The 23,913-nt window shown below is 40.6% G+C and overlaps 1 protein-coding gene across 1 annotated transcript in view; it reads left to right on the top strand.

The window, feature by feature from the left end:
• Positions 1 to 23,913, top strand: part of LOC115051760 (collagen alpha-1(I) chain) — an 86,938-nt gene that overhangs the window by 12,935 nt on the left and 50,090 nt on the right. The window contains exons 2-6 of the mRNA XM_029515382.1: positions 12,787 to 12,934; positions 13,214 to 13,372; positions 15,700 to 15,892; positions 18,565 to 18,699; positions 19,061 to 19,141. Of these exons, the coding sequence (XP_029371242.1) occupies positions 12,787 to 12,934; positions 13,214 to 13,372; positions 15,700 to 15,892; positions 18,565 to 18,699; positions 19,061 to 19,141 (716 nt within the window). The remainder of the gene's footprint in view (positions 1 to 12,786; positions 12,935 to 13,213; positions 13,373 to 15,699; positions 15,893 to 18,564; positions 18,700 to 19,060; positions 19,142 to 23,913) is intronic.

Raw genomic sequence — 23,913 nt, 5'->3', positions numbered from 1 at the left:
AATGGAACACATCTTTGATGGATGGCCTGAATTCCCCACAGTCAAACTGCCTTAACACCCTGTCTCCTGCCCTCTGCCCTGTGTCATTCACTGATCACGAGCAGCTATTATTATACTTTGCTGAGCTATCACACTTGGTAGTTAAATGTCTCAAGTTCAATGTCTGTCAGTACATTAGAAGAAGGGGAATAAATACACTAATTGTGTAATGAGTTTGGTTTAAATAGATGCTGCCTCTTGTTGTGAGTAAAATATGTTATTTGGAGGAATCTGATATCTATTTTACTCCTGAGGTGAAAACTCAAACAGCGAGACTTCATATTTGCAGTGTCCTCGGCATTGTTTTGATGTTCAGAAACACTTTGCAGCTTTACCCAGCTATGCGCAGATTAACAGCGCTCTTCAATGTAAAAATGAACAGGAAATTGGCCCCGAGGGCATTCTCATCACTCCATCCTCCTCCTTTGGTGTCATATGGAACAGGCAGATTTAGAATCGGAACAGGGCAAGTGTTGACGGGTCTTCTTCCATGTTTCATTTCCCTAGAGGAAGGCTGTCCCGAGGAAACTATAGCATTGTCTTTGGGAATCTGCTGTGTGATGAAAGCTTCAGTGAGTTTGTAAACATGCTCATTTTTCACCATCAGTTCATTCAGAAATGGCATTCAGATGTTAAAGAAAATATTTGGATTACTTGCACCAATGGTTCAAACTTAAATATTATTCATCCCAGAGGGGAAATGAGAAAATGTTGAAGGGGGCTCAGCATAATCTTGTGACGAAAACTATGTTTATTATTCTCATTTTGATTCTTTCCAATGTGTCTTTGGTGGATTTCATATGTTCCCCTTCAAAAAATGTAATCCTTTCATAAGATGTTTATGATTTCATCTACAGAATCTAGATTTTGTTGCATTGTCTTTTGGTGTTGTTTTTTATGAAGCCCGTGAACCTAATGACCCAGTACTCATTCTAAATGAGTTCAGCCAAAACCCAATAAGCAAATCCTTTCTGGTGTCTAGTTGTGTTGAGGTGTCGCCTCCAACCCAATACAAAGTCTGGCCTTTATGTGTTTTATGTGTTTTGCTCTAAAACACAAATCAAATTGCTGCTGGCTCTGTGAGGCTGCACTTAGGCCTGCTGGAACTGGGAACCTGCAATCACACAACACAATGGCGGTGTTTACCTTGTTGGTGTGACCTACAGCTCACTTGGCATCTTTACCTCCAGACCCTTTTGTGATTATATGCTAATGAATGCACTTGGAGATCAAAGAAAACAGTTGTCAGTATGGCCATGTAAACAGTGCAGCTTTCAATTGTGGAACTTGTGCCAAATTACCAAAATCTGAACAAACAAAAATAATTAAAAAAAAAAACTCTTGGTTGGTTCTGAGTACATCTGCCCATCAGTTAAGTCGGTTGTAATATTACAGGTTTCTCCTCGTTTTACATGTAACACAGGAACTTACAGACGTAATGCAGCTTTAAGCGTTACGCATTAAGTCACCATAATGTGACTCATAATGTCTAATTTACTTTGCTGATGACTGGCTCCAATGTTCTTAAATCTCCTTCTAAAGGGATTACAACTCCAGTTAAGTGAGTGAAAAATGGCACAGGAAGTTTTTATGTCCCTCAACCCTTCAGGACAGGAGTGATTAGTCTCATGATAACCACTTAGAATACTTGGAAGCAGACAGCCAGTCCTGCAGGCTTACAGGCCCATTCAAAGAGGTCAAAGGTTCTTTGAAATGTATTCAGTACATAGTCTAGGAATATGTGTGTGCCCCTGTAATCAGGTGGAATAGACTGGAACGAAGCAGACCACATCAAAAGATATTGTTTCCAGGAGTTCAGACTATCAAGAAGGGAAAATAGTCTACATGTTGAATGTGTTTTACATGCTACTGCTAGCACTCTGGTTTCAATCTGCGTCCATCGCTCTGTTCTCTCTAACTGCACCTTTGTAACGTCATTCCTCCTAAACGTACCCCTGGTGGCACTGTAATTGACTGCACACATTTCTTACTTTTCCAGACGAGGAAAGATTCTGGGTTTTCAAGACAAGCGCCTGAATCCAGCGTGTTCTGTGTTGCTTCCCGGGGCTTGTTACATTTGGGCTCAGAGCAGAGCTGTTATAGTCATTCACTCCCATTTACTCCCTCTGTGTCCTCTGCCGGGCTGTAACTCCAGTTAACAAGCTTGTCCTCACACTAAACATGGATTTGACTTAAGATCACTATATTCTCTGTAAGGGACACTTCTTGAAATAATATCCTAGCAATTGACAGAAGATATTTCCATTTGGTTGCTGTGAGTGTTTCACAATCTGCTGTTCAGTTTAAGCTTTTGTGGTGGTAGGTGTGCTCATCAATCAAAGCTTCATTGATGAGTGACTCGTTGCGATATTAAGGGGCAGTTTTTCTTATGTTTCCTGTGTTCACTCTAACTTTCCATCTCTCATTTCCTAGTTATCTAGCCCGGTGATTCTGCTGTTGCTTTCCACCAGAACAGGTGGAAGTCTTTAATCTTCTGCCCATTTGGACTGCAACCCGTACCATAAAAGAGGCCAGTAATTGTCCCAACGCAGTAATTGAGCTATCTGTTAGTCCATCCCAGCTTATTAGGGTAATGTGATCCCACCACAGGACGGCATGGCAGCCGCCTGTGATTCCCCCTGATTACAGTTGCTGGAGGTTGGCCAGACCAGGAGGTCTTTTCTCGTCCCTGTGGTTGACGCCGCAGGAACCAGCCACTACAAACCACTGATAAAGGAATACTAGTTTACATGACGCTACACAACTATTAAGGTTCTTGATTGAGAAACAAGAAATGACTTGATAGTTGCTTAGTGATTAATGAATTAGATGAGTCTGAAGTTGAATGGTACTTGGGGGCCAAGACTAATGAACATAAAAGGGCTGTAGATCTAAATATCTGATATCAACTGAACGCGAATAGATGCACTAATCTCCCGACCTAGCACTTCAGTCTCATGGTTAAAATTCATGTGTTGTATCTTGCCGGAGAAGATTGAAGTTGGACAGACGCAAATGCACTTCAGGACCCATTTTACCAGCCAAAGACATTTTTATAGTTTTCACATAGAGCACTAAACTAAGTTCATGACTTTGTTGTTGTTGGAAAGTAAGTTGTTTTGGACATTACTACAGCAACTTATATTAGCATGAGCCTTTAAACTGTTTTCACAGTGTTAAGGGACACAACAATTCACAACAGGATATTCGGGAGAATTAGCTAGATCTCTGGAGCATCACAATGAATATCGCAGAGTGTGATTATTTTTAGTTTTTGGGGGTAGTGGAAGAGTGGCGCTTGTATATTCTATGTATGTGGTCACTGAAGGCACTTGGCCACCCGTGTAACTCATACTGTGAGAGAAACAAGACATTTTCAGACAGTTACCATCGTCCCCAAGTCTCACAGCTTCGTCTTCTACATTGTTACATTGTTTCATTCAAGTTCTTATGTCTCTTTGCCACAACTGTGACTGTCAACAGCTTTCAGTTTGTCAAGCTGCTCTCAATGATTTGGCTTGATTTACTAAAAGCTCTGTTCTCTCAGTGTCCCTTGGGATTGGTCACAGTGCCTATTGAGCAGAATAAAGTATAAACAGTAGAAACGTGGCTATGTTTGAGGAGGAAATGGGCCCCACTGATCAGCTCACAGAGTCAATGTGCCGTAGAGAAAGTTTGAACCTCTGGTCTGGGGTGGAGAACATTCAGGTTGTGTGTCTTGTGCCGGTGACCCTCGGTGGTCCCTGCCAGGTCTGAGGAGCAGTGTGTAGAAAATCCCAAACAAAAGAATTCAGTTTTATGCAGTAAAACAGAGTTTGTAGACTGAGGTTTCACCCACTTCTTAGAGTTTGAGTTAATGTTAATATTAGTTAAAATGACCAGCAGGGTTCCATCTCATTGCATGAAAAAATATACGACAACACAACTGGCCATACTCTTACACATGGAGTACTGCTTGCTTGACATATTTGTGTTAGTCCCCCTGATTCAAATTATAAAAAGCCAGTGGAATTTGGATTATTGTTGAAAAACTGCAATACCCACCAATATACCAACACGTTTGGCTGGATAAATTTCACCAATGAACACCACTTTTTTTTTTTCTTTTTTTTTTTTTTGGTAAATTGGTACAATTGGTAAAAAGTCAGTGTTAAATGTTTATAAACCACGTAACTCATGGTCACATGACCGTTAAGCTTACTTCTATAAAAATTTTTTCCTCTTACAAATTTTGTAATCTACAGAGCCCCTAAAGTCCCAAAAGGTGGTATTTCTTTTATCTTGTGCGCACAAGTTAATATTTTGTTCCCTTAAGATAATTATTTTTTGGGACTTTCGGCGCTCCATAATCTTCAACCATCTCACCCACCAGAAAAACTGACTATTCAAATAAAGCAATGAATGCCACCATGTTTCAAACATACCTGAAAATCGACTAATTCTTCAAAGCTATAAACACAACTTACCCCCCGTGGTCTTCAAAGCATAGGCCTATCACGCTTTTAGCCTACTGGTGACCTGTTACCACAAGATAATTATTTTGTGAACACAAGATAAAAAAACTTTTTCGCACAAGATCGTTATCTTGTTCTCATAATATGTACACAAGATAAAAAAAAAAAAAAAAAAAATAGCAACTGAGTGACAGACAAGACAAGGACAATATGTAAGCACTGTAAAAAAAATGGTACCGTCCACCGCGGCTAACACAGACACACACACATAAACACCACAGCTCGCTACGAAAATCCACTGCACACCTTTCTGTTCCAGATGAGCATCTATTCTCAACTGCAGGAGACATACGTAGTGCCCAAAGGTCTCAACTGCTGCCAGAAAATGTGGACATGCTCATATTCGTGAAAAAGAACATGACCATATCGTAGGTTAGGCTGCATAGTTGTAGCATGTTGTCAATATCATGCTTGAATAAACGAAAGGTCGGTCTCTGTGTGCACTTTTTTGCAATCTGTATTGACAGAGTGGTTTGATTACACTTCTGCACATATTGTTTGCACTTTAAAAAAAGGACAATTTAATTTTATTTGTGGAAAGAAGTACAACAGTTAAAAGCTCATGCTTAGGTCATACATGGATGGAAGTTCTAAAATATTTCAAAATGCACCTGTATTGTTTTTTGACTCCTAAATAAAATAAGTCTGTTTGTCCAGTCATACATTTTGTCATTTTAGTTTTCTTAAAAGTAATGTGAAAATCTCGTCTCACACCCCGACTGGTGAGTGGACTGGTTATCATTTTCATTTATTTCATAATGTCAAGCGCTAGTCTCACTCAACCCCCTATTTTATTAAGAGAGGAAATGCTGATATTAATGTACTAATGTATATGAATGAATATGAAAATTTTTAATTTCAGGCATCTAACAAAAAAAGAAGAACCAAAAGGCTTCTTTCTTTCTTTCTTCTTCTTTTTTATTTTAAGACTCATTCCTGAGAAGTCTTTGTAAAAAGTAATTTGTCCATTTAAATGGTGACCTCTTTCCAGTGAATATGACTAATTACTGATTGACCAGTGATGTCGTTGTCACGGCACGTCTCTCCAAGGTAGATCCTGGCACCTCTTCTAGTCCATGCCTCTCTCTTTCCAAAAGACCAAAAGACTGTAGCTGACTCACTTGGAGCTGGGTATCGGCCAAGCCCCATCTAGAGATTTAGAAAATTAGAGGAAGTGTAGACTAGCTTCATTCTGGCCTCATGCTATTCTCTATTGTTGGGCTGGTGGTGGACCGAAGCCCACTGTACCACCGTAACAGTCTGACATAAAGTCTTTATGCTCCTCACCAGCTTCACTGATGTGCGTGCCAAAAGAAATGATTGCAATCAAGAGGGGTGTGTCCAGGGCCTGACGCTAAGGGATTATGAAGTTGGACTGTGGAGGAGTGTCTGGCTTCTCTTTTTGACCTCACTCTGCTCCACAACTTGACAGTCTCTTCCAAAGAAAATCCTGTTCTTAGTGGTGGTGTTCATGTTCATTGGAATGGGGATAGTTGAATGGTTGAGGTTTTCCACTTGGTGAAATACAGCACATGCTCCAAGTTTTTTTGTTTTTTTCCACTTATGTTAAACCAAGTTCATCTGCTTAAAATTTATGCAAATCGTTTTTCATTGCTGTCAAAGATTTTGATCAAAAAAAAAAAGATGACAGCATGGAGATATACAGTATTCTTTTTCTTGAGGCTAATGAGGTGGGCACTGTCTATGAATGATTTAGATGCTGTGGTTACAGAGGAATGACTGGATGGATACTGTGTATGCAGCCAGCAGCTATAAACTGTAAGTTTTGTGAATAAGAGCCTTTCACAGTGGACCTCGTCCCAAAACAAACAAATATGCAGCAACACAAATTAGATTACAGCGAGTGGCTTTCAGTTAGTAGATAGAAGTCTTTTTTGCATCAGTCGGTGTTCGGGCCATGGTTTAGATGGCACACCTGTCTGAACAGCTATAGGATGTGTGGATGACAGCATTTTTAGATGGATTAAATTAGTGATTGATACTTCCAGGTGTGTTTGCTCCGCTGTGCATGCTTTTGGCAAAGGAATTCCTATGCAGTGTAGTGATCATCTCACAGGTTAACATTACATTAACACTGACGTGAAATGTTTTCGCCAAATTATGAGGTTGAGTCGTGGCGTCATCATTCAACCAAAAGGAACGACACTCTAACATTCACTTTGTGACGGTCAGCAATAGGGGGTGTGCCAAAAAATTGATTCACTCACAATCGACTCACAGAATCGCGATTCTCATTTACTACAATTCAGAATCAATTCAAAATGTCCCAAAATCGATTATGCATAAAACAAATCTGCAGGCTGTCTCCCTCCATCTGTCCTCTTTGAAGGCAAATATTCAGACTCATTTTGGATTTACCTAGAGTCCAATAAAATCTGTTATGTTTTTCCTGGTCTGGGGGGTGTGTCGTCTAGTCTGGTCTGATCTGCTTTAATCTCTACTCTCTGCAGGGGTCTGGTCTCTGGTCCAGTCAGGTGCCCCTACCGGGAATCGAACCAACGCCCTTCTTGTTGCAGGATGAAACAAGAATTAAATTAGACATGTCTCGTCCTTATTGCTGTGCTGCTTTCATGGTTAATGTGTGAAACCAAAATGCAATGTTCTTGACACCTTTGAACCAAGTCTGCACCACGCCACGGAGCATCGAAACCGTTCAGAGCAATCAGCACATGCTCACTGGCTCTGACATGGAGAAGTCATGGTGTATGACGGAATTTGTGGAACATCATAGTTCACAGTGCATTGGGACCATATGTGTGTCTCATATACACAAAACTGTTTTCAAAAGGATCATAGATGAGTTACATATGATCATCCTGCCAAAGAGTTTTTCCCACATTGTTAACTCCGCATTGTAAGTATACCTAAAAAGGAGAAAGGCACAGAGTTGGTAAATCACTGACTCATTGTTACGCATCCATTGTTAGCACTGGTTAAACTCAAGTAAATCAATGTTGCTGTCAGATAGTAGTTGCAATAGCGATTGAAGTGGGTTAATACAGTGTTGCAATGGCTTTATTAGCTTTTGTCTACATGTCCCTCTATTCATTTGTGTTCTTTCGTATGACAATGACGGATTATCATGAAAGCCTTTATTTATTGACTTCAATTGTGAGGAGTCTCATGGAATGTACCAGACCACAGCATGCTAACAAAACAGACACGATAATTTTCATCTGCAGCAGATCACACATAGCTGTTGTTTGTGTTTGTGACTGCAAGCAGTTTTTCTTGCTGTACAGTTTTCTGTTAATGCTGAAGTCAGGCCTCTTGGACTTACTTTCTCTAGCTGGTGCTGATTATTCTATTATTTGCGAAGCAGTTGCATATGGTGACCGTACTCCAAAGCGTTCTACATGGATTCTGATGATCTGAACATATGCCAGAGAAATACCTGCCAACAACAGAACTCAAGAAGCCCAGTGCCTTTACACGGCTGATGTCCTGGGCTCAGACTCCCTGCACTGCTGCAGGCAGAGTGTAGCTAGTGTTTATAGTTGTTTATTGTTACTCTGAAGCCGGGGTCTCACCTGATGACGTGTTAAAAGTCTGAAATTATTTCTGAACTTCCAACTGAAGCAGCAACCTTTACATGCAATGTTTCTGCTGTGGTACCGCGACGGGAAACCCGGGTTAAACAGTTAATATTATCAAAATAGCAGGGTTAGCATTGCTATTTTTTGATGAAGGTGACGTTAAAAGATAGCCATTCCACCTAAGATTGTGACTTTAAATAATGACTAAAAGTAATCAGAATATGATTACAATGTTGTGTCTATTGTCTTTGTATTAGACGAGAAACCCTTCCATGTTTTACCCTTCTGCATGCTTGTGAGTGCATCCTGGGATAAAATAGATAAATGGGATAGCCCCGGACTAAGGAGCACAACGTGTTATAGTGTGCTGGAGGAAGTATCTTTTATTGCACCCACCTGGCTTTCGCCCAGTTTTGGCTGAAGTTCAGTTGAACACATGTGGGCATGTGCATGGCCATCTGTTTTATTTACATGCTTTGTCACAAGTTCAGTTCAACTCTGAAAACTCTGGATTTTTCTCAGTAACTTCTGAGCAAGCAGACTATTCAGTATTAGTTGAATTCACAATTTCCTACAATTTTAAGGCAGCTTGGTCAGATTTTGTATATTTTTTTATGGAAGAAAGTCTTCCATAAAGGCTCCACAGACACAAAACTTTGAATTATTCTGACTGCAGAGATAATCAGACAAGCTTCAAAACTACCCAATAACCGAGTTAACCCTGAAAGTCCTTACTGTTCACACATTTCTGCTGGTGAAGAGCTCAAACATCTGTTTTACTTTTGCAGGAAACAGAACAGGCATAACTGGCACCCCCCCACTCCTCCCTCCGCGCCCTCTCCCCCTCTTAATGGCTTGATCTTTTGATTATAGTGTTGGGGGAAAAAAGCATATGTGAGTATGTTCTGAGGTTTTCCTTGAGGGCACATCATTGGCACATGAAGTGTTCTTTCATGAAATCTCCCGCACAAGCGGGGCCTAATAAAGACCATGAGAGCATCACTAAGTGTGTGAGAACATGTCCCAGCTTCAAATTACCGCTGATTTGGATATTGTAGCATCAGCGACCCCGCAGTCTCCTCAGGATGACAGAGGAGTATGTGGATTGTGTGATTGATGTTAAAGTTCCTGAAGCTTATGTTTTCTGGTTCAAAACAACAGCTTATAAGTGAGAGCTTTTCTAATAAGCTCTACAGAACGGACATGTGATGCCAATGTAAACACACATTTGCCAGATGTGGCTGTGGCAGAATATCAATGTAATATTCCATATTATAGTCATGTTCTTGATTTAGAGGCTCTGGTGCAATTGTACAGCACAATTATTTACAGAATAGTCTTAGCCTGTTTGGCTGTTCTGAGTTAAAAATAGACGTTTTGAAATTTGAGATCATGGTTTCCTCATTCACACTGGTGGTTACTCAGAGTGCTCTTATCTGTGCGTTATTACACCCTTTAGCTTTTCTCTTTTTATATCACTTACTATATTTGACAAAACAGATTTTTTTAAGATGCTGCCTCAGCCTTTGGGAACTTATGAGAGGCAGTGTCTCCTTGCATGTTAATGCTAACATAGTCACATCTGTTGACCATCTATTACACCCAATCAATTATTTTATGTCCTCCCTGAATTCATCCTTAAGGGCCTCTGGAGTAAAGCAGACGTGATCTGTCTGCAGTCTGCAATTTCAGCTGTTTCATTCATGTAACATCAGATCTTAAATTGGTTAACCAATATTAGGCCATCAGAGGAAAAAATGCTAATGACAGTTTTTGGTTTTTCATTTGGCAAAATAGATGACTCACTTGGATAGAGATGTGGGGGCTCATTGTTCTCCTTATTATCTGTGCCCATCTAAAGTCTAGCTCAGTATGCTCTTATTCTAAATTCTGACTCTTGGTATGAAAGGGAATTCATTTTATTTATTTATTTTTTATTTTGCATACCAAAATGAGATAAACTAGTACTATATTCGATGTCCAGTATATCACTGCTTTTGAAAGGCATTGAAAGGAGTCCCCCACAAGTGATTTAGTGTGCGCTTTGAAGTAGGTGGACAGACCAAGTAGGTTACAGTAGTGAATCCTACATTTTCAGTCTTGCAACTGAATAGTTTCTTCCACTGGATCCTCCCTGACTCACATCTTTGAACTGGAAAACCAGCTTTGTAACTCAGTCTTTGGGCGAAACATTTTTAGCCTCAGAATCTGCAGTTACCTCGATGATGTCATCAGGGTTGTTTTCTTAACATATCTAAGCTTCATCTGTAGCATCTGCTATTTCTTCTTTTAAACCAAATCACTCGTTACTGATGAGGATGCACTGACCTCATGCTGTGTCTGTGAAGGAAACATTGCAAACAAACAGATTAAAGTCTGACTGAGCAGATGTCTTCTTCATCAGCTGGTGTCTTTGAAATTGCAGAAAAATGTCTGTCATATACTTGATAATGTGCTTCTAAGCCCCTTTTAAATCCGAAGGCATCTTGTTTACCTGTTTAGTAAACTCATCCCTCACAGCAGTTGGCTGAGGGTTATAAGTGCGGCTTAAACCATTATTTCAATATTGTTTTTCTCTTTAAGTGGCTTTTGTCTACATATTTTTGAGGATTCCTGTAAGGCTGGTATGTTGGATTTTTAGTGCAATGCCAGATATGTCCCCCAAGTGTCATTCCTGAGGGGATCAGAGTGTGACCACACATACCTCTATAGTTAGGATGACTGTACAGAGAAAAAGGGTCTCTGAAAGGCTGATGGATTTTTTTCCTGAAAGTGCTTGAGAGGAATGGCGATTAATCATCTTGAGCATTATCCTGTCTGATTGGATAAAGCACTGAGGCAGACTCACCCTTGTGCCTCGTGGTTAAATCACAGAGCTTCAAGTGTGTTTGCAGCTATTCTATATACTCTTCTCCCATGTCAGTCAATGTAACCAAAAATGTATTTTTCCTTGCATACAGTGCAAATGCACCATCTTTGTTTCCCCTGTTAACCTCAGGCCCAATTTTCACCTATTTTAAATGTTGAGTTATCTTAATCCCATCTGTCCAGGGTGTAACCCGTCTTTGCCCACTGTCAGCAGGGATTGCTTCCAGCCATCCACAACCCTTTAAAAAAGAGGATTATGGACAGATTAATGACCTCAGCCTGTTAACAGGTTGTGAGTTTAAGTGATCAGTGTACAATAATGCCAGTCTTTCGGCAGTGACTCACTCTCTCCAAATATAATGAAGAGATTTAATCATGATCCTCAGGAGGAGTTGTTCAAGCACACAGTATTTAACAACACCCACCTGCGGACAGGACATGACAAATTACGCTTAACCTGTTCAAATGGGGTAAAAATAAAAGCATCCATCCAATTAATTCATCTTCTACTGCTGATTCTTTTCTGGGTAATGGAGGGGGCGCTGGAGCCAATCCCAGCTCACATTTGCCGAGGGCGGGGTCACCCTGGACAGGTCACCAGTCCATCACAGGGCCAACACACAGAGACAGACAAACACTCACACAATTTAGAGTCACCAATTAACCCAAATATGATGTGTTTGGACAGTTGGAGGAAATCCCTGGCTGGGAACCGAACACACAACCTTCTTGTTGTGGGGCAGCAGCGCTAACCACTAGCATATATCCAACCATGGAAAAGAAGTCAATAATGAGGGCTAAAACAATCATCTGCAGTGTGGAGCACCAAAATAAGGGAGGAAAAAAAAAACTAAACAAAACAGAACACAAGCTTAAACTCAGCAGGAATTTGTAGCAGCCGTCAACAGATTGAAAGGAAGGGACCCGTGAGTAGTTTTCCGCTTTTCCGCAATGCCATCAGTGAGTGGTCTGTTCACAGAATGTTAAAGTTTTTCCTAAGTGCCAACAGATGAATGATTTGGTTCGGTTGTTGCACATGGCAGCTGCCTGTGGCCCCCAATTGTGAAACACCACAGAACATACACCACATGGCCAAAAGTATGTGGACAATAGACCCTTAAGCGATTGCTGAACCTCACATCTATTCCACATCAACGAGCGTTATTCTGCTCTGAAGATTTTTCCACAGAACTCTGGAAGCTCACCGCAACAATATGCTCCCAATCTCGCACACACGCAGCAGTGAGGTCCACCACTGATGTTAGGTCTGAGCCGCTGAACACAACTGTCACATTTCATTGCTGACCTAGGATTTTGAATTAAGGCACTGTCATGTTGACAAACAAAAAGTTGTCAGAATAATGTAAATTCCATAGTCTGCTGTAGAAAAAAACTCCTTCTTCGGGGCATAGGACTTTGGATGGTGGCACTGAGAGAAAGAAGTGACGATACTGAGTGAAATGAAGGGGGCTGGTGCATGTTGACATGGAGCTACTGGGGGCAATTTAGACCTCAAAAATAATGATATATAAAAAAAAAAAACATGCAAACTCCACAGAGAAAGGCCCCAGGCCTGGGAATCGATCCCGCAACCTTCTTGTTGTTATTCAATGAGAGCCCTCTTTTAATTTACTTGTACATTGTTAACAGGAACTGCTAATAATAAATTCAGCAACATTTTCATTCTGACGATTTTCAACGCATTGTGTTGTTCCTCACAGCTGACTTACCTCATGGCAACATGGAGTAGCTTTGAGCACATTTCTGTTTCAACTGATGTCATTTCCTCCCCAATTTTCTCACAACAGATGAGGTGGACATTCTCCAGGAGCTTTCTTTTCAGGTGTCAAACAGCAGCAACTCCTCCATGACTTTGGACATCAGCAGGTGTCCAGTCCTGCAAGTGGGACAGTACTCCACGTTGGCCCTACCCCTACAGCAGCTCTTCACCGATGGGTACAGTTTCTACTCAATTCCTCTTACTCCTCTTTCACCTCTGTATTTAGAGGTAATATATGTTGCTTAGCTTCGATTTTTGCTCACTTTTTATAAAGCATTGCAGTACATCTTAAACAGTAAAATTAAGTTTAAACAGTAAATTGCTGAGGGCTGGTGCTGACTATTTAGTCCTGCCCACAGGTGTAACGTGTTCAAGAAGGCTGTGCGGTACAGTATCTTTAACGCTTTGAGTGGCAATTACACGGTTGAAAGTTGTGTATCTGTGTTTGTGTTTAGGTTTGCAGATGAGTTCAGCTTGCTGGTGCAACTACAGAGCCCTCAGACAGAAGAGCGTAGTGTCTTCACCATGCTCAGCCGCGACAACCATGTCATGCTGCAGATACGGATCAGTGCTCGAGCCGTCATCTTCATAGGGACTCAGCAGCGACACTATGAGTGAGCCCACTTCTTTGTTCTCCATCTACTTCGACTTTTCTGCCTCAAATGACTGAGTGGTACGATTGAACATGGTGAAACTTCTTTGACAGATTAAAAAGCCATTTTATTTGTCACATTTTAAGCATTAGACATTATCCGAAGAAATCCAGGTGTCGGAAAGTGATTGATCCATCAATCTCATGCAATTAGGAACAACTCATGCCCGTTCATGCTCTTTAGCTTAAGTGTATGCAAAAGATGTGGCTGTAAAATCAAGGTAGTTTCTATGGATGCGTATTTGTTTGCACCATGTGTGTATCTGTTTGACTGAATGCTGCATTTCGCTGTCTCTTTGGTGGGATGATTTATTAGGCATCTCTTGGCAAGTTTCTCCCCTTTCAGAACCACACAGCTCGAAGCAATACATCACTGCGAGACAGCAGCCAGAACTGAGCCAACAGACAGACACATTGATAATTTACCTATTGTGTGTTGTTGGCACATGGTTGATTTTATATCACGCTTGTTTTTTGGGGGGATTTTTTTATGTTGCCTGTCCATCAAGCATGTTAATTGATGACTTCCACTCACAAGGTTTGGTGTGTGCGAGAGTTTAGCTGGACTTCTATCGGCTGCTCGTGGTTTTCTCAGCCATTAAAGCCTCTGATTTGTATGTATATATTTAAGGGGAACTGCTTTGTGGGTGTTTAGGGACCTCCACCAATTCTGATAAATACAAAACAAAATTGACTAAAAACTTTGACAGGATTATGTGTCAGGGCCAACTTTGCGGTGTGGGCCGACACCTCTTGTTACTCACAGTCACCCAGCTGGTTGGTCAGGAACTGAGGTGATGCAGCGTTGCTACAAATTCACCACACATACAGTAGCCTCCATTACAGCAAACAAACTACTTTGATGACATGTACTATTATTAACAAAGCAGGCAGAGAAATATCCAAACATCAGAGACTGAACAAGAGACCCCAGGAGAGAGGGATACAGAGAGACTCATTTGTCTCTGCCAACAAAACGAGAAAATCTGAATAGCATGGACACAACAAACATCCACAGCATGGAGCAAAAATAAATGAAACATTATGCTTCTGGGAGCACAATAAAATGATCAATAAACTGAAAAGTGAGAGGACTTTAAATTGATTTGAAATGATTACAGTACATATTGATTTAACTTAACTTTCATATGGCAAACAGGAGCAGATCGAACCAAGGCTTCAAATTAAAACACCACCACACAATGACTAATTATAATTATCAAACAATATGAGTCAGAAAATGAAGACCTGCCTGAAATTAAAATCTGTTAAGTTCTGGAACTGAAGAAAATAAAGTCCCTATTCAATATCTGAGGAAAGAGCAGCTGAAAAGCTCTTGTGGAACCCTCTCAGTTGGAAGCAGAGCAGCACGTTGGAAAAGGCCGGGAAGTTAACATGCAGTTTTAATGGGCTGTGTTTAAGTTGCTATTTTATATGTGCTCTGTTGTCTAACAAAGGGAAAATGTGGAAATGAAAACAGCCCCATGGTAATTTTACAGAAGCTCAAACAGTATGAAAGCAGCGAGTTTAAGAGAGACAAGAAGAAAGAATATGGAGATGAGGAGCCTGAAGAGCGAAGTGAGCTTCCCAGACCTTGAACACACTCCTCATTGTTGCTAAAAGCTTTTGTCAGGACTCAAAAGTTGCACTTTCAGTAATGTAGCCACCAGATTTCACAGAGAATAACAAAAAAGGTTTGGAATTACTTCTAATACTTTCAATTAACAGGGAACTCTTACTTTACTTCCTGAGACCAACCCGCAAAACCGTGTTCCCAAGACGTTACAGTTGCACTACATATATTTATATATATATATATATATAGTCATTTGAGGCAGAAAACAATTAATTAAATATATATATATATATATATATATATTTAATTAATTGTTTCGGTTCAACAGCACATGTAGTGTAAACCTCTGAGCACAGGGGACTCACTGAAACTCATCTCCATCTGCCACTTAAAACTCTGATAGACACACCGTTTAATAACTTTTCAGACTATTTGATAGAGAACATTGAATGTGAAGCAGCTGAAGAGCCAGTTACTTTTCTGAAGGTGTGGACCAAAATGAAATAAAAGGAGAGTAAAGGTCAGTGGAGCCAAATCTGAGTTACGAGCACATAAAACTTCTCTTGACATTAGTGTTTTATTTGATTTCCATTAGTCAGACTGCTCAGTCATGATTCAAATGGATTTCATAGAATAACTCTTGCAGACAGTCATGTCAAGACGAATGAAAGGAAATACATGATTACATAATGTCACATGTGTCCCTCTGTCAGGTTCCCAGTCAGTGGTCTCTCTGATGGAAAGTGGCACCATGTGGCTGTCAGTGTGTCTGCCAAGCATCTGGCGGTGTATGTGGACTGCTCTCTGCTGGAGAGTGTGGATTGGGTGTACCACGGCATGGGGATCAGCACAGATGGGCTGCTCCTGGTTGGAGGCATCATCGAAGGCTTTGAAACTCCATTTGAAGTAAGTGGTTTCCTTTTCAGTTTTGTCTGCACACTGAACTCTAAAACCTCCCTTTTCTTTTCTTTTTTTTTTTCTCCACCAAAGAAATATAGTCACACGAAGCAACCCTGTATACATTATCAAGCACACACCCAGTCATCTATTCTGTTGGTCCGCTCATTTCTTTCCGAGCATTGACAACAAGTTGAATTAATTTAGCTGTTTTTAGCTAATCTCAGGTCAGACCCCCGGCTGACTAAATAATCAACTTCAGGGTGTGTGAACAAACCTAGTGGGATTTTAAATGATGTAATTTAAGAGTTGGTTTTGGTCTGTACGCATGGAAGGATTTTTTGGGTCTCTTTAACTCATTCCAGATAGAATTTGCTCCAGACCTGCTCTATTTGGAAAATGCCAAAAAGTGACTTTGCTATGATTTGGTATACATATTTTATGACAGGAGGGTTATTCAAAAGGAGCAAGGGATATTTAAAATTTGAATTTAGCACAACGAAGACATGCCTGCTCATCTTTGCACACGTTGACAAACGTACGCACAGGGAAGAACACTCGTATAGATATTCTTGCCCTGTGGTCCTATCCTGCCCCCATTCCCTTCTCATCACAGGCACAAAGGACCGTAGCTCGCAATGCTTAGAAACCATGTGTTTGTTTTTATAAAGTATGCGTAGGAATCCATATAACCTGTTCTAACCACAAATTCAATTACCCCCTAAGCACCAGTGTTACATCAAATTACAGAGGAAACACTGATGAGTGTTTGGACAGATGACGAGTTGAGTATCCTCGATCTCCTCCCCTCTCCCTCTCTGTGTTCCAACATGGAGAGATTTCATTTCATATCAAGTTATTGTCAACCAAAGGTGAATGTGTTTGGACTGTAAGATGAACCCAACAAGGAGAACTCGTACTGTAAAGTGAAATCTTTGCATGAACATTTTCAAGCACATTCCTGGCACTTGTAGGTTTTCATTTGTTTCGGTGTGATATTTTTTAGACTCTTAAAAGTTAACTGAGTTTTCTTTTTGTTTTTGTTTTTTTTTTTCACTATGGGCAATCTGCCCTAGTTACAACAAGCAGTCATTTAGCCTCAAGATGAGAGCAGGCAGTGCAACTTTATCACAATGAGGCTGTAGAGACACATCTGGATTTAGTCTTCGCACCAGATTGAGTGGATTCTCCATCGACTTGTTTCCCATTGATGACAGATTTTGACTGAGCTCCAAGTATGGAGCACTTCCACATTCAAAGGTGGTGACAGTCTTGTCTCTGGACGTTCCTCTTTCTTTTGTCTTTTATGGCGTTAAACCATTCATTATCATGCTTTGCTTTTATCCATAAATTTTACTATCACGCCGCTGCAGCATGACTGAGAGGACACATCCCTCTCCATTCCTGCCATTTAACAAGAAAATGCATTAAAAAATGTCTTTGTTTTTGTAAAGCTTTGTAGTGCCTGAGACTCAGACAGTATATTTTCATTAATATGTCCTGGAATTAAATCCTCTTCTTGTTCAAGATCTTTGATGCTCATTAAGTAGTAATCTTTCCATGCAAACCTCCTTACTAGGTGTCGGACATCATAAAAAAACTAGATGTGGCATATCTTTCCCTTTTATTTATTCTCCTAATGGTTGTCAGGCATCTAATTATGGGTTGGTTTGTGTCTGCACAGATGTTTTGATGGCTGCCATTAATAACGGCTAGTAAACAAACAGTGATTGGTAAAATACAGATTTTTGTTAGCATGCAATGACATTATAAGTATGTCCACACACAAACAGATTTGATAGCTCAAACTCAGTCACCAATCCAATTAGGGGAAAAACGTTTCCCACATGAAGGTGTTCAGCAGACACATGCTATTTTTTCACAATCTATTTCAAATAAATAAGACTTCTCAGATGTTGTTCCCTTAAATTTCCCCCTGCCTTTGGGTTTGTTAGAGGATGCAAGATCAAACAGATTGTTAAAGTGAGTCTGCTCAGTTTTTCCAAACGGGTGTAATTAGAATATATCAGCTGTGTGATATTAATCAGTGTGATTGATTTGGCAGAGCAGGAGGGAATTAACGTTTTAATATTCCAGAAATATGTCACTTTGAAGCTGTGTGTGGTTTCACAGTTAAAATGATGCTTATCTGTTTTAACACAAAGTAGTCATTATCAAACTACACACACACACACACACACACACAGGTGAGTAGACACGCTCGTGAAACACTGTCTCAATACCATAACATTCATCACATTCATCGATCTGGAGGTTTTTAAATGTCTTGTAATTGCAGGAGGTTGTTGCACTCAGAATAGGGCAAAATACAAGCTGTTCTGAATAATTGAGTGATAAGATGCTGGAGCTTAAGCAACTTGATGATAAGGTGCAAACAGCTCAGCTTTAATGCTTATGGCAGCTCCAGGCTTAAACTCCAAGTAAATAGGTATTAAAAAAATGTTTGTGTTGAACTAACCAAAAGCATGTTGAGTGCCCTCTGTTGAAAATTCTGACAATGTTGTACATACAAATGCAAATAAACCTCAGTATCTGTCCAGGCATGCGGGTGTAGTTACCTGCAGTCTTCAACTATATTTCAAGAGAAATTTATGTTGACTCTTCCCAGCAAGATAACTCTCTGTCTTCATCAAGGGTGTTGCACGTCTCTGTCTCTGCAGGGTCATCTCAGACAACTGACATTCCTGATGGACAACCCAGATGCTGCCCAGCAGCACTGCAGCCACCACCCACCCCGCTGCGGTGAGAGGGCCCCCAAGCCTCCTCGCTCTCCACGCACAGGCAGCATCCAGGAGGTGAGGAGAGATGAGCGAAGAAAAAAAACAAAAACATGTGATTAGGAAAATTTCACATCATGTTCACCAATGAGATTAACCTTTTCGCAGTTCGTTTTGCTTATGTAAACACCAGGATGAAGAAAGTCTTTGGAAGCCCACAACCCAGACACTCTGACTCCTGCAGTCAATACCCTGACAGCAGAACATGTTATACCGTACACTATGAAGCACGATAAAAGCCCATCAGAGGATTTAAAACAAAAACAGTGTGGGGTTGATCTAGTCTGATGACTTTAACAACTGTTTGGTTGTTCAGCGGTTCAGCTCTGTGCTGTCTTTGTGGTTTCATATTGAAAAATTGTCGCCTGTTTCCTCACAGAATATTCTGCTGTCCTCAAATGACCTGGAGGACCTACTGGGGGATCCTGGGGATGAGTCCTACTTTAACCTCGGCAGAGCTGTGAGTAGAATATTCACTTCCTAATCAGTGAGAAACAGTGCAGTATTTAGGTGTCAAAAACAAAACAAAAACCAAAAAACATACAGTTGGCTGGTTCCCAAAGCTCTGGTTGGAGAGTGTATGCAGCTGCCCAGTCGTCATGGTGATCATAACCAGCTGTGGGCAGGCGGGCAGCGTTAGTCATGTCCACCAACCACTGGTCTGGGTTCCCTGGCTTAATTTCTTCACTGGTTCCACTCTGTAAAACCACCCGTCCAGTGTCTGTCATTAATTAGTGCTCTGGTGCAGAGGCCCCAACCTGCAGGCCCAACTCTTATCCTTGGCTGACTGGACCTTTTTGCTTGTGCTTTTGTGTATATTTATATGTGTGTGTCCTCTAAAATGTCGGTGTGCTCGACCTGTCTGCTTTGTGGCCTATCAGTCTGCGTCTGCTCACTGTTCTTTGTTGTGGCTTACGCATGAGGTCATGTGCGTGTTGAAGCTGAAAACTTGCTTTGATTAATCATAGGTAGGGTCTTTAAGATTTTTACCAGAAGCATCTGGAAATGTGTTAGTCTTTGTTTGAAATATTAAATAAATCGAGGAAAACTTGGTTAAAACAAAACAAAACAAACAAAAAAGAAACAAATCTGAAACTTTTTTTTTTTTAGATTTTCACAACTGTGGCATTTTAAATCAAAATGTAACTGCCAGCCTTCTAGTTTCCATTCTCAGCATTTATTATGTTATCCAGAAATCACCTTTCAGAAGGAAAAGCATCATGTGAAGGAAGTCAAGGCATTTCATTCAGCATTTGAAACTCTTGATGCATATTTTAAACTGATCAGTATATATACAGCAAATCTGAAAAGAGTTTTCTTGTAAATCCGGAAATCCATTTTTGTTATGACTGCACACGCTGTGGTTTAATACCTCAGACCAAACAAAACATTGAACATGATATACATACTGCATGATAACTTATACTGGCCCTTTGAGAATAAACCATGTTTCTGGAATCGGCCCGTTTAAAATGAAAACCTTGGTATGAACCATACGCTCGAACCTAAAAGAAAAAGGAAAGGCTGGTTTGAATTTGTATTTTCATGTCTGTAGAAAAAATGTCTGCTATAATCAGCAAGCGTCTGGTTCTTTTTACAGTGCACAGTAGTGTTCAGCTAACGGAGTGAGTAAAATCCTGAGTTTAAAACATCGCAGACTGTGCCATGCCATGCCAGGCCCATCAGGCACAGAGTTTCTCCGTCTGACATCTGGGATGCCTTCATGATGATGTAGACGACAGAGACCTCTCCCGCTGTTTAGAGTTTGGGATGTTTACAAGAACAAGCTGCATTAAGTCTGTTTTAATAGTTGGTGAAATCTTCCTCAGCTGGCTGAACCTCTTTTTCATTATCTGTTTTTCTGTGTTCATCTGTTTCTGTTTTATTTACTTATTTATTTATTTTTATTTTTTTTACAGTCTTCTGCCTACATGTCTGTCTCTTCATGTTTACATGTCTTTGTGTCCCTGTATCTCTGTCTTTCAGTCCAAGATTTAATTTACTAATCACTCACTCCCTGCGAGCTGGTTCAATACAAATTTAGAAATGTTCACCATATTCATGCAAAAAGTAATCATTCATACAGTTCACCAGTGGCATTGTGTTCCTGAGTTTTTTAAGTAACACCTTAGTCACAACACGACAAAGAGCAAGTAACGTGTTTTTGACATGTCTATCCCTGTTCTCAGACTTTATGCTAAGCTAAACTGTCTTTTGGCTCCAGCTACATACATACATTCACCCTAAAATCATATTAGTATCAGTCTTTTCATCTCAATGTCAGCCTCTTGTCAAATGTTCCGTCCTGATCAGGAAAAACAAGCAGGCTGAACAAATGGACTAATCAAGCAGTAAAGTTGCAAAGTGCAGCTTTAGTTTATTATGTAGGAAATAGAAAATGAGTGAATGAATTAGACAGTGATTTTGAAAGCAGCCTGTCTCCCATTAAATCTACACACAGCACTTCATTAACAAGATCTATCTCTCTTTTGCTAAGGTCTGCTGCTGTCATCTTTGAAGCGTAACATTTCCAACTGTGGGGCCACATTGTTGGGGTTTCCTGACTTTGATGCATGTCCTGTCTGGGGCCAACAGCTCCCTTGACAGGTGCTCTCTTTGGAGACGTGGCACTTGACCAGTTAATCTACAGTTCCTTCAGTGCACACAGAGATGTTAAACACTCATGGAGGTCAGGGACCTTAGCTAAACATGTGATTACAAAGCCAGCGCTGAGTATGTTAATGGCTTTGAACCCTCATAATCGACGCGTCCTGTAGTAGGCTGACTTACTTTCCTTTGTAAACTGGAGCTCTGATGTCTCTCATCTCACTTTTCCTCATGAAGAGAAGAACTGCTGCTTTCACTGACTTGTATTATTTAAAAATGCATCTCTTAATGACAAAACAAATGTGAAATGATCAATGTTGTCATTTCTACACCTGACCATTTATTATTTTATATGCTAAATGAATGATAAATTATTTGAACATATCAAGGTGCAGCCCAACATAAGTGCTCTGCATTGATCAAATTCTGATCAATGTAGAATTGATCCCTCTTGGTTAGAAATGTTTGTACAATATGTGTGTCAGAAAGAGAGGGTGAGACTGAGCATGACAGAACCATTTGTTTTTCTACATTGAACATTGTCACAAGAGTGAACCCAGTTCATCAGTTTTGTAAATGGTTTTATTCACTTGTTCCCAAAAGCTGTCTGTCAGAAAAAGAGAAGCAGACACGCAGACACACAGACACACAAACGTCTGTGGTCGTAATGCTCCCTGTTCCATATCCCATCACAAGCAAGTGTTTCCACTGGGGTCTCTAGAGAGCCGTCTTTCATAAAACTTGTCAAACACTAGCTTTTAACTGCAGAGCTGAGACCAAAACAAAGAGGTGCAGAAGAATAATACATTGTTTTTATGCTTTTCCAGACCTCTGTCACTCCACCAGGGTTTATGTTGTATTTTATGTAAGTTCTGGCAACGGTTCCTTATGAAATGACCTGAACCTGGGGGGGAAGTTTTATGTGTAAGCAAAGTTGAAGTGTTGAAAAAGGTTGAGCTTTGGTGTTTAGTAACTGATCCATTGTATTTGAAATTTTGTATCATTTTGGACTGATAGCTGAAAATGTCCCTTTTTACTGAACAGGTGAACGTTTGTTAATCAGCTGGCTAACACAAAGAGCAAGTACATTAGCTCCATATGGACCAACATTTTTCTCCCAGTCCTTCACTCTCACTTTCTGCTGCTCACCTAGCCAGAGGCAGCAGATGGCCAAAGCTGACGTCAAAGGTCAGGTCCAGGTCAGAGCCACTCAGCTGTGTTGTGTAGAGATGAACAGGCAGGTTACCTTGTGTTCACCTACTGTCCAGACTATGAGGACAGAATGAACTTTTCTTGGTGATGGTATCATTAGATGTCTTCACTGATCCTCCGCTTGTCAGCAGCACTGAACCAGAGCAGACGGTGCACTGGTGGCTGAAGAGTCAAATTGATTCAGTAATTTTAAGGGCAATTATGTTGTTTGCCAAATCCATCCTGCACTGATGCCAGCAAGAATCATAGTTCTTCATTGAACTCAATACTACTCGCTTACTTTTTCTCATGCCCTCTAAGGAGAGCTGTGTTCGAGGACAAGGTTGCTTTTTAGTAAAACCGGCGAGGTATCGAAGTAACAGACTGATAGAAGCAGGTTGATGTGCTGACAGACCTCCAGAAATTGCAGACTTGGGGCTTATTATTTCTTGCAGCCATCCAGAAACGGTGTCTTCAGGATAGGGGGATAAGTTGACACAGTTGGTCCTCCGGTGATTTCTGGTGTTCAACAGAGCATCTTCTCCTTTGGAGAAATATATAAAGAAGTTTACAGAAATTAAAAATGTATTCAGGGAAATGTGCATTCGTTCCATATGCACCTTCACACTGTCCCCTTCAATATTTTTCAACCTCTCCAGCTCTGTCAAGAGTTAAGTCTGTTTTTAAAAGGTCAAATCAGTCAGTGAGGTCTGTTCACGGTGGGGGTTGCTCAACCAAACTGGTGGCATCACCAGAAGATGACAAACTGCAGCACAAACAGCAGTGCCAGAAAGGAGCCAGCAGGATATAGAGTTCATGAAGAAAATGTAACACTGAAACAGTCCCCTGAGTTTAACATGGTTTTTCTAAGTTCAGGCATGAAAGAACTAGTAAAGTGTTTTGTGTTTGCTGTAAAAAAGTGACAGTGTCTTTCCGTTAAAAACAGCAGGAAAGTTCTGCATTCTGTCGAGCTTTTCTTTACCATATTTCAGCAGAAACTCCTCCTCTGCCATGCAAAGTTCATCACTGCTTCCAATATAAAATAAAGTAATTACAGACAAGCCCCAAGGCCCTCAAATCACGCAGCACACGGGGAAGGATTCTGAAAGGGCTGATGCTCAGATGCCAAAGAAGGAAGAGATCAAGGATTTGGAAAGAATAGATGGATATGTAGAAAGGGATAAGCTTTTGCTTTGTTGTTTCTTTTGTAGAACCATTTCTTACCATGAGAAGTCCCAGCATGCTCACACTCATAATTTTCTTCTCCCAAACTATCATTTAGTATGAAGTATCTATGCTGAGCAGATAAATCACACATGGTTAAATGCTAGGTGGTTGAAAGACTGCTGCATCAGCAACATGCAGTCTTGCCTCACTTCCTATGTCTTCCAGTGCAACACTCCTGATGCTGCACACCCTGATTCTTAACAGTTT

Source organism: Echeneis naucrates, chromosome 12 (assembly GCF_900963305.1).
Source record: "Echeneis naucrates chromosome 12, fEcheNa1.1, whole genome shotgun sequence".
In the NCBI taxonomy this organism is placed as follows: domain Eukaryota; kingdom Metazoa; phylum Chordata; class Actinopteri; order Carangiformes; family Echeneidae; genus Echeneis; species Echeneis naucrates.
This window is presented reverse-complemented; position numbering and strand designations above follow the sequence as displayed.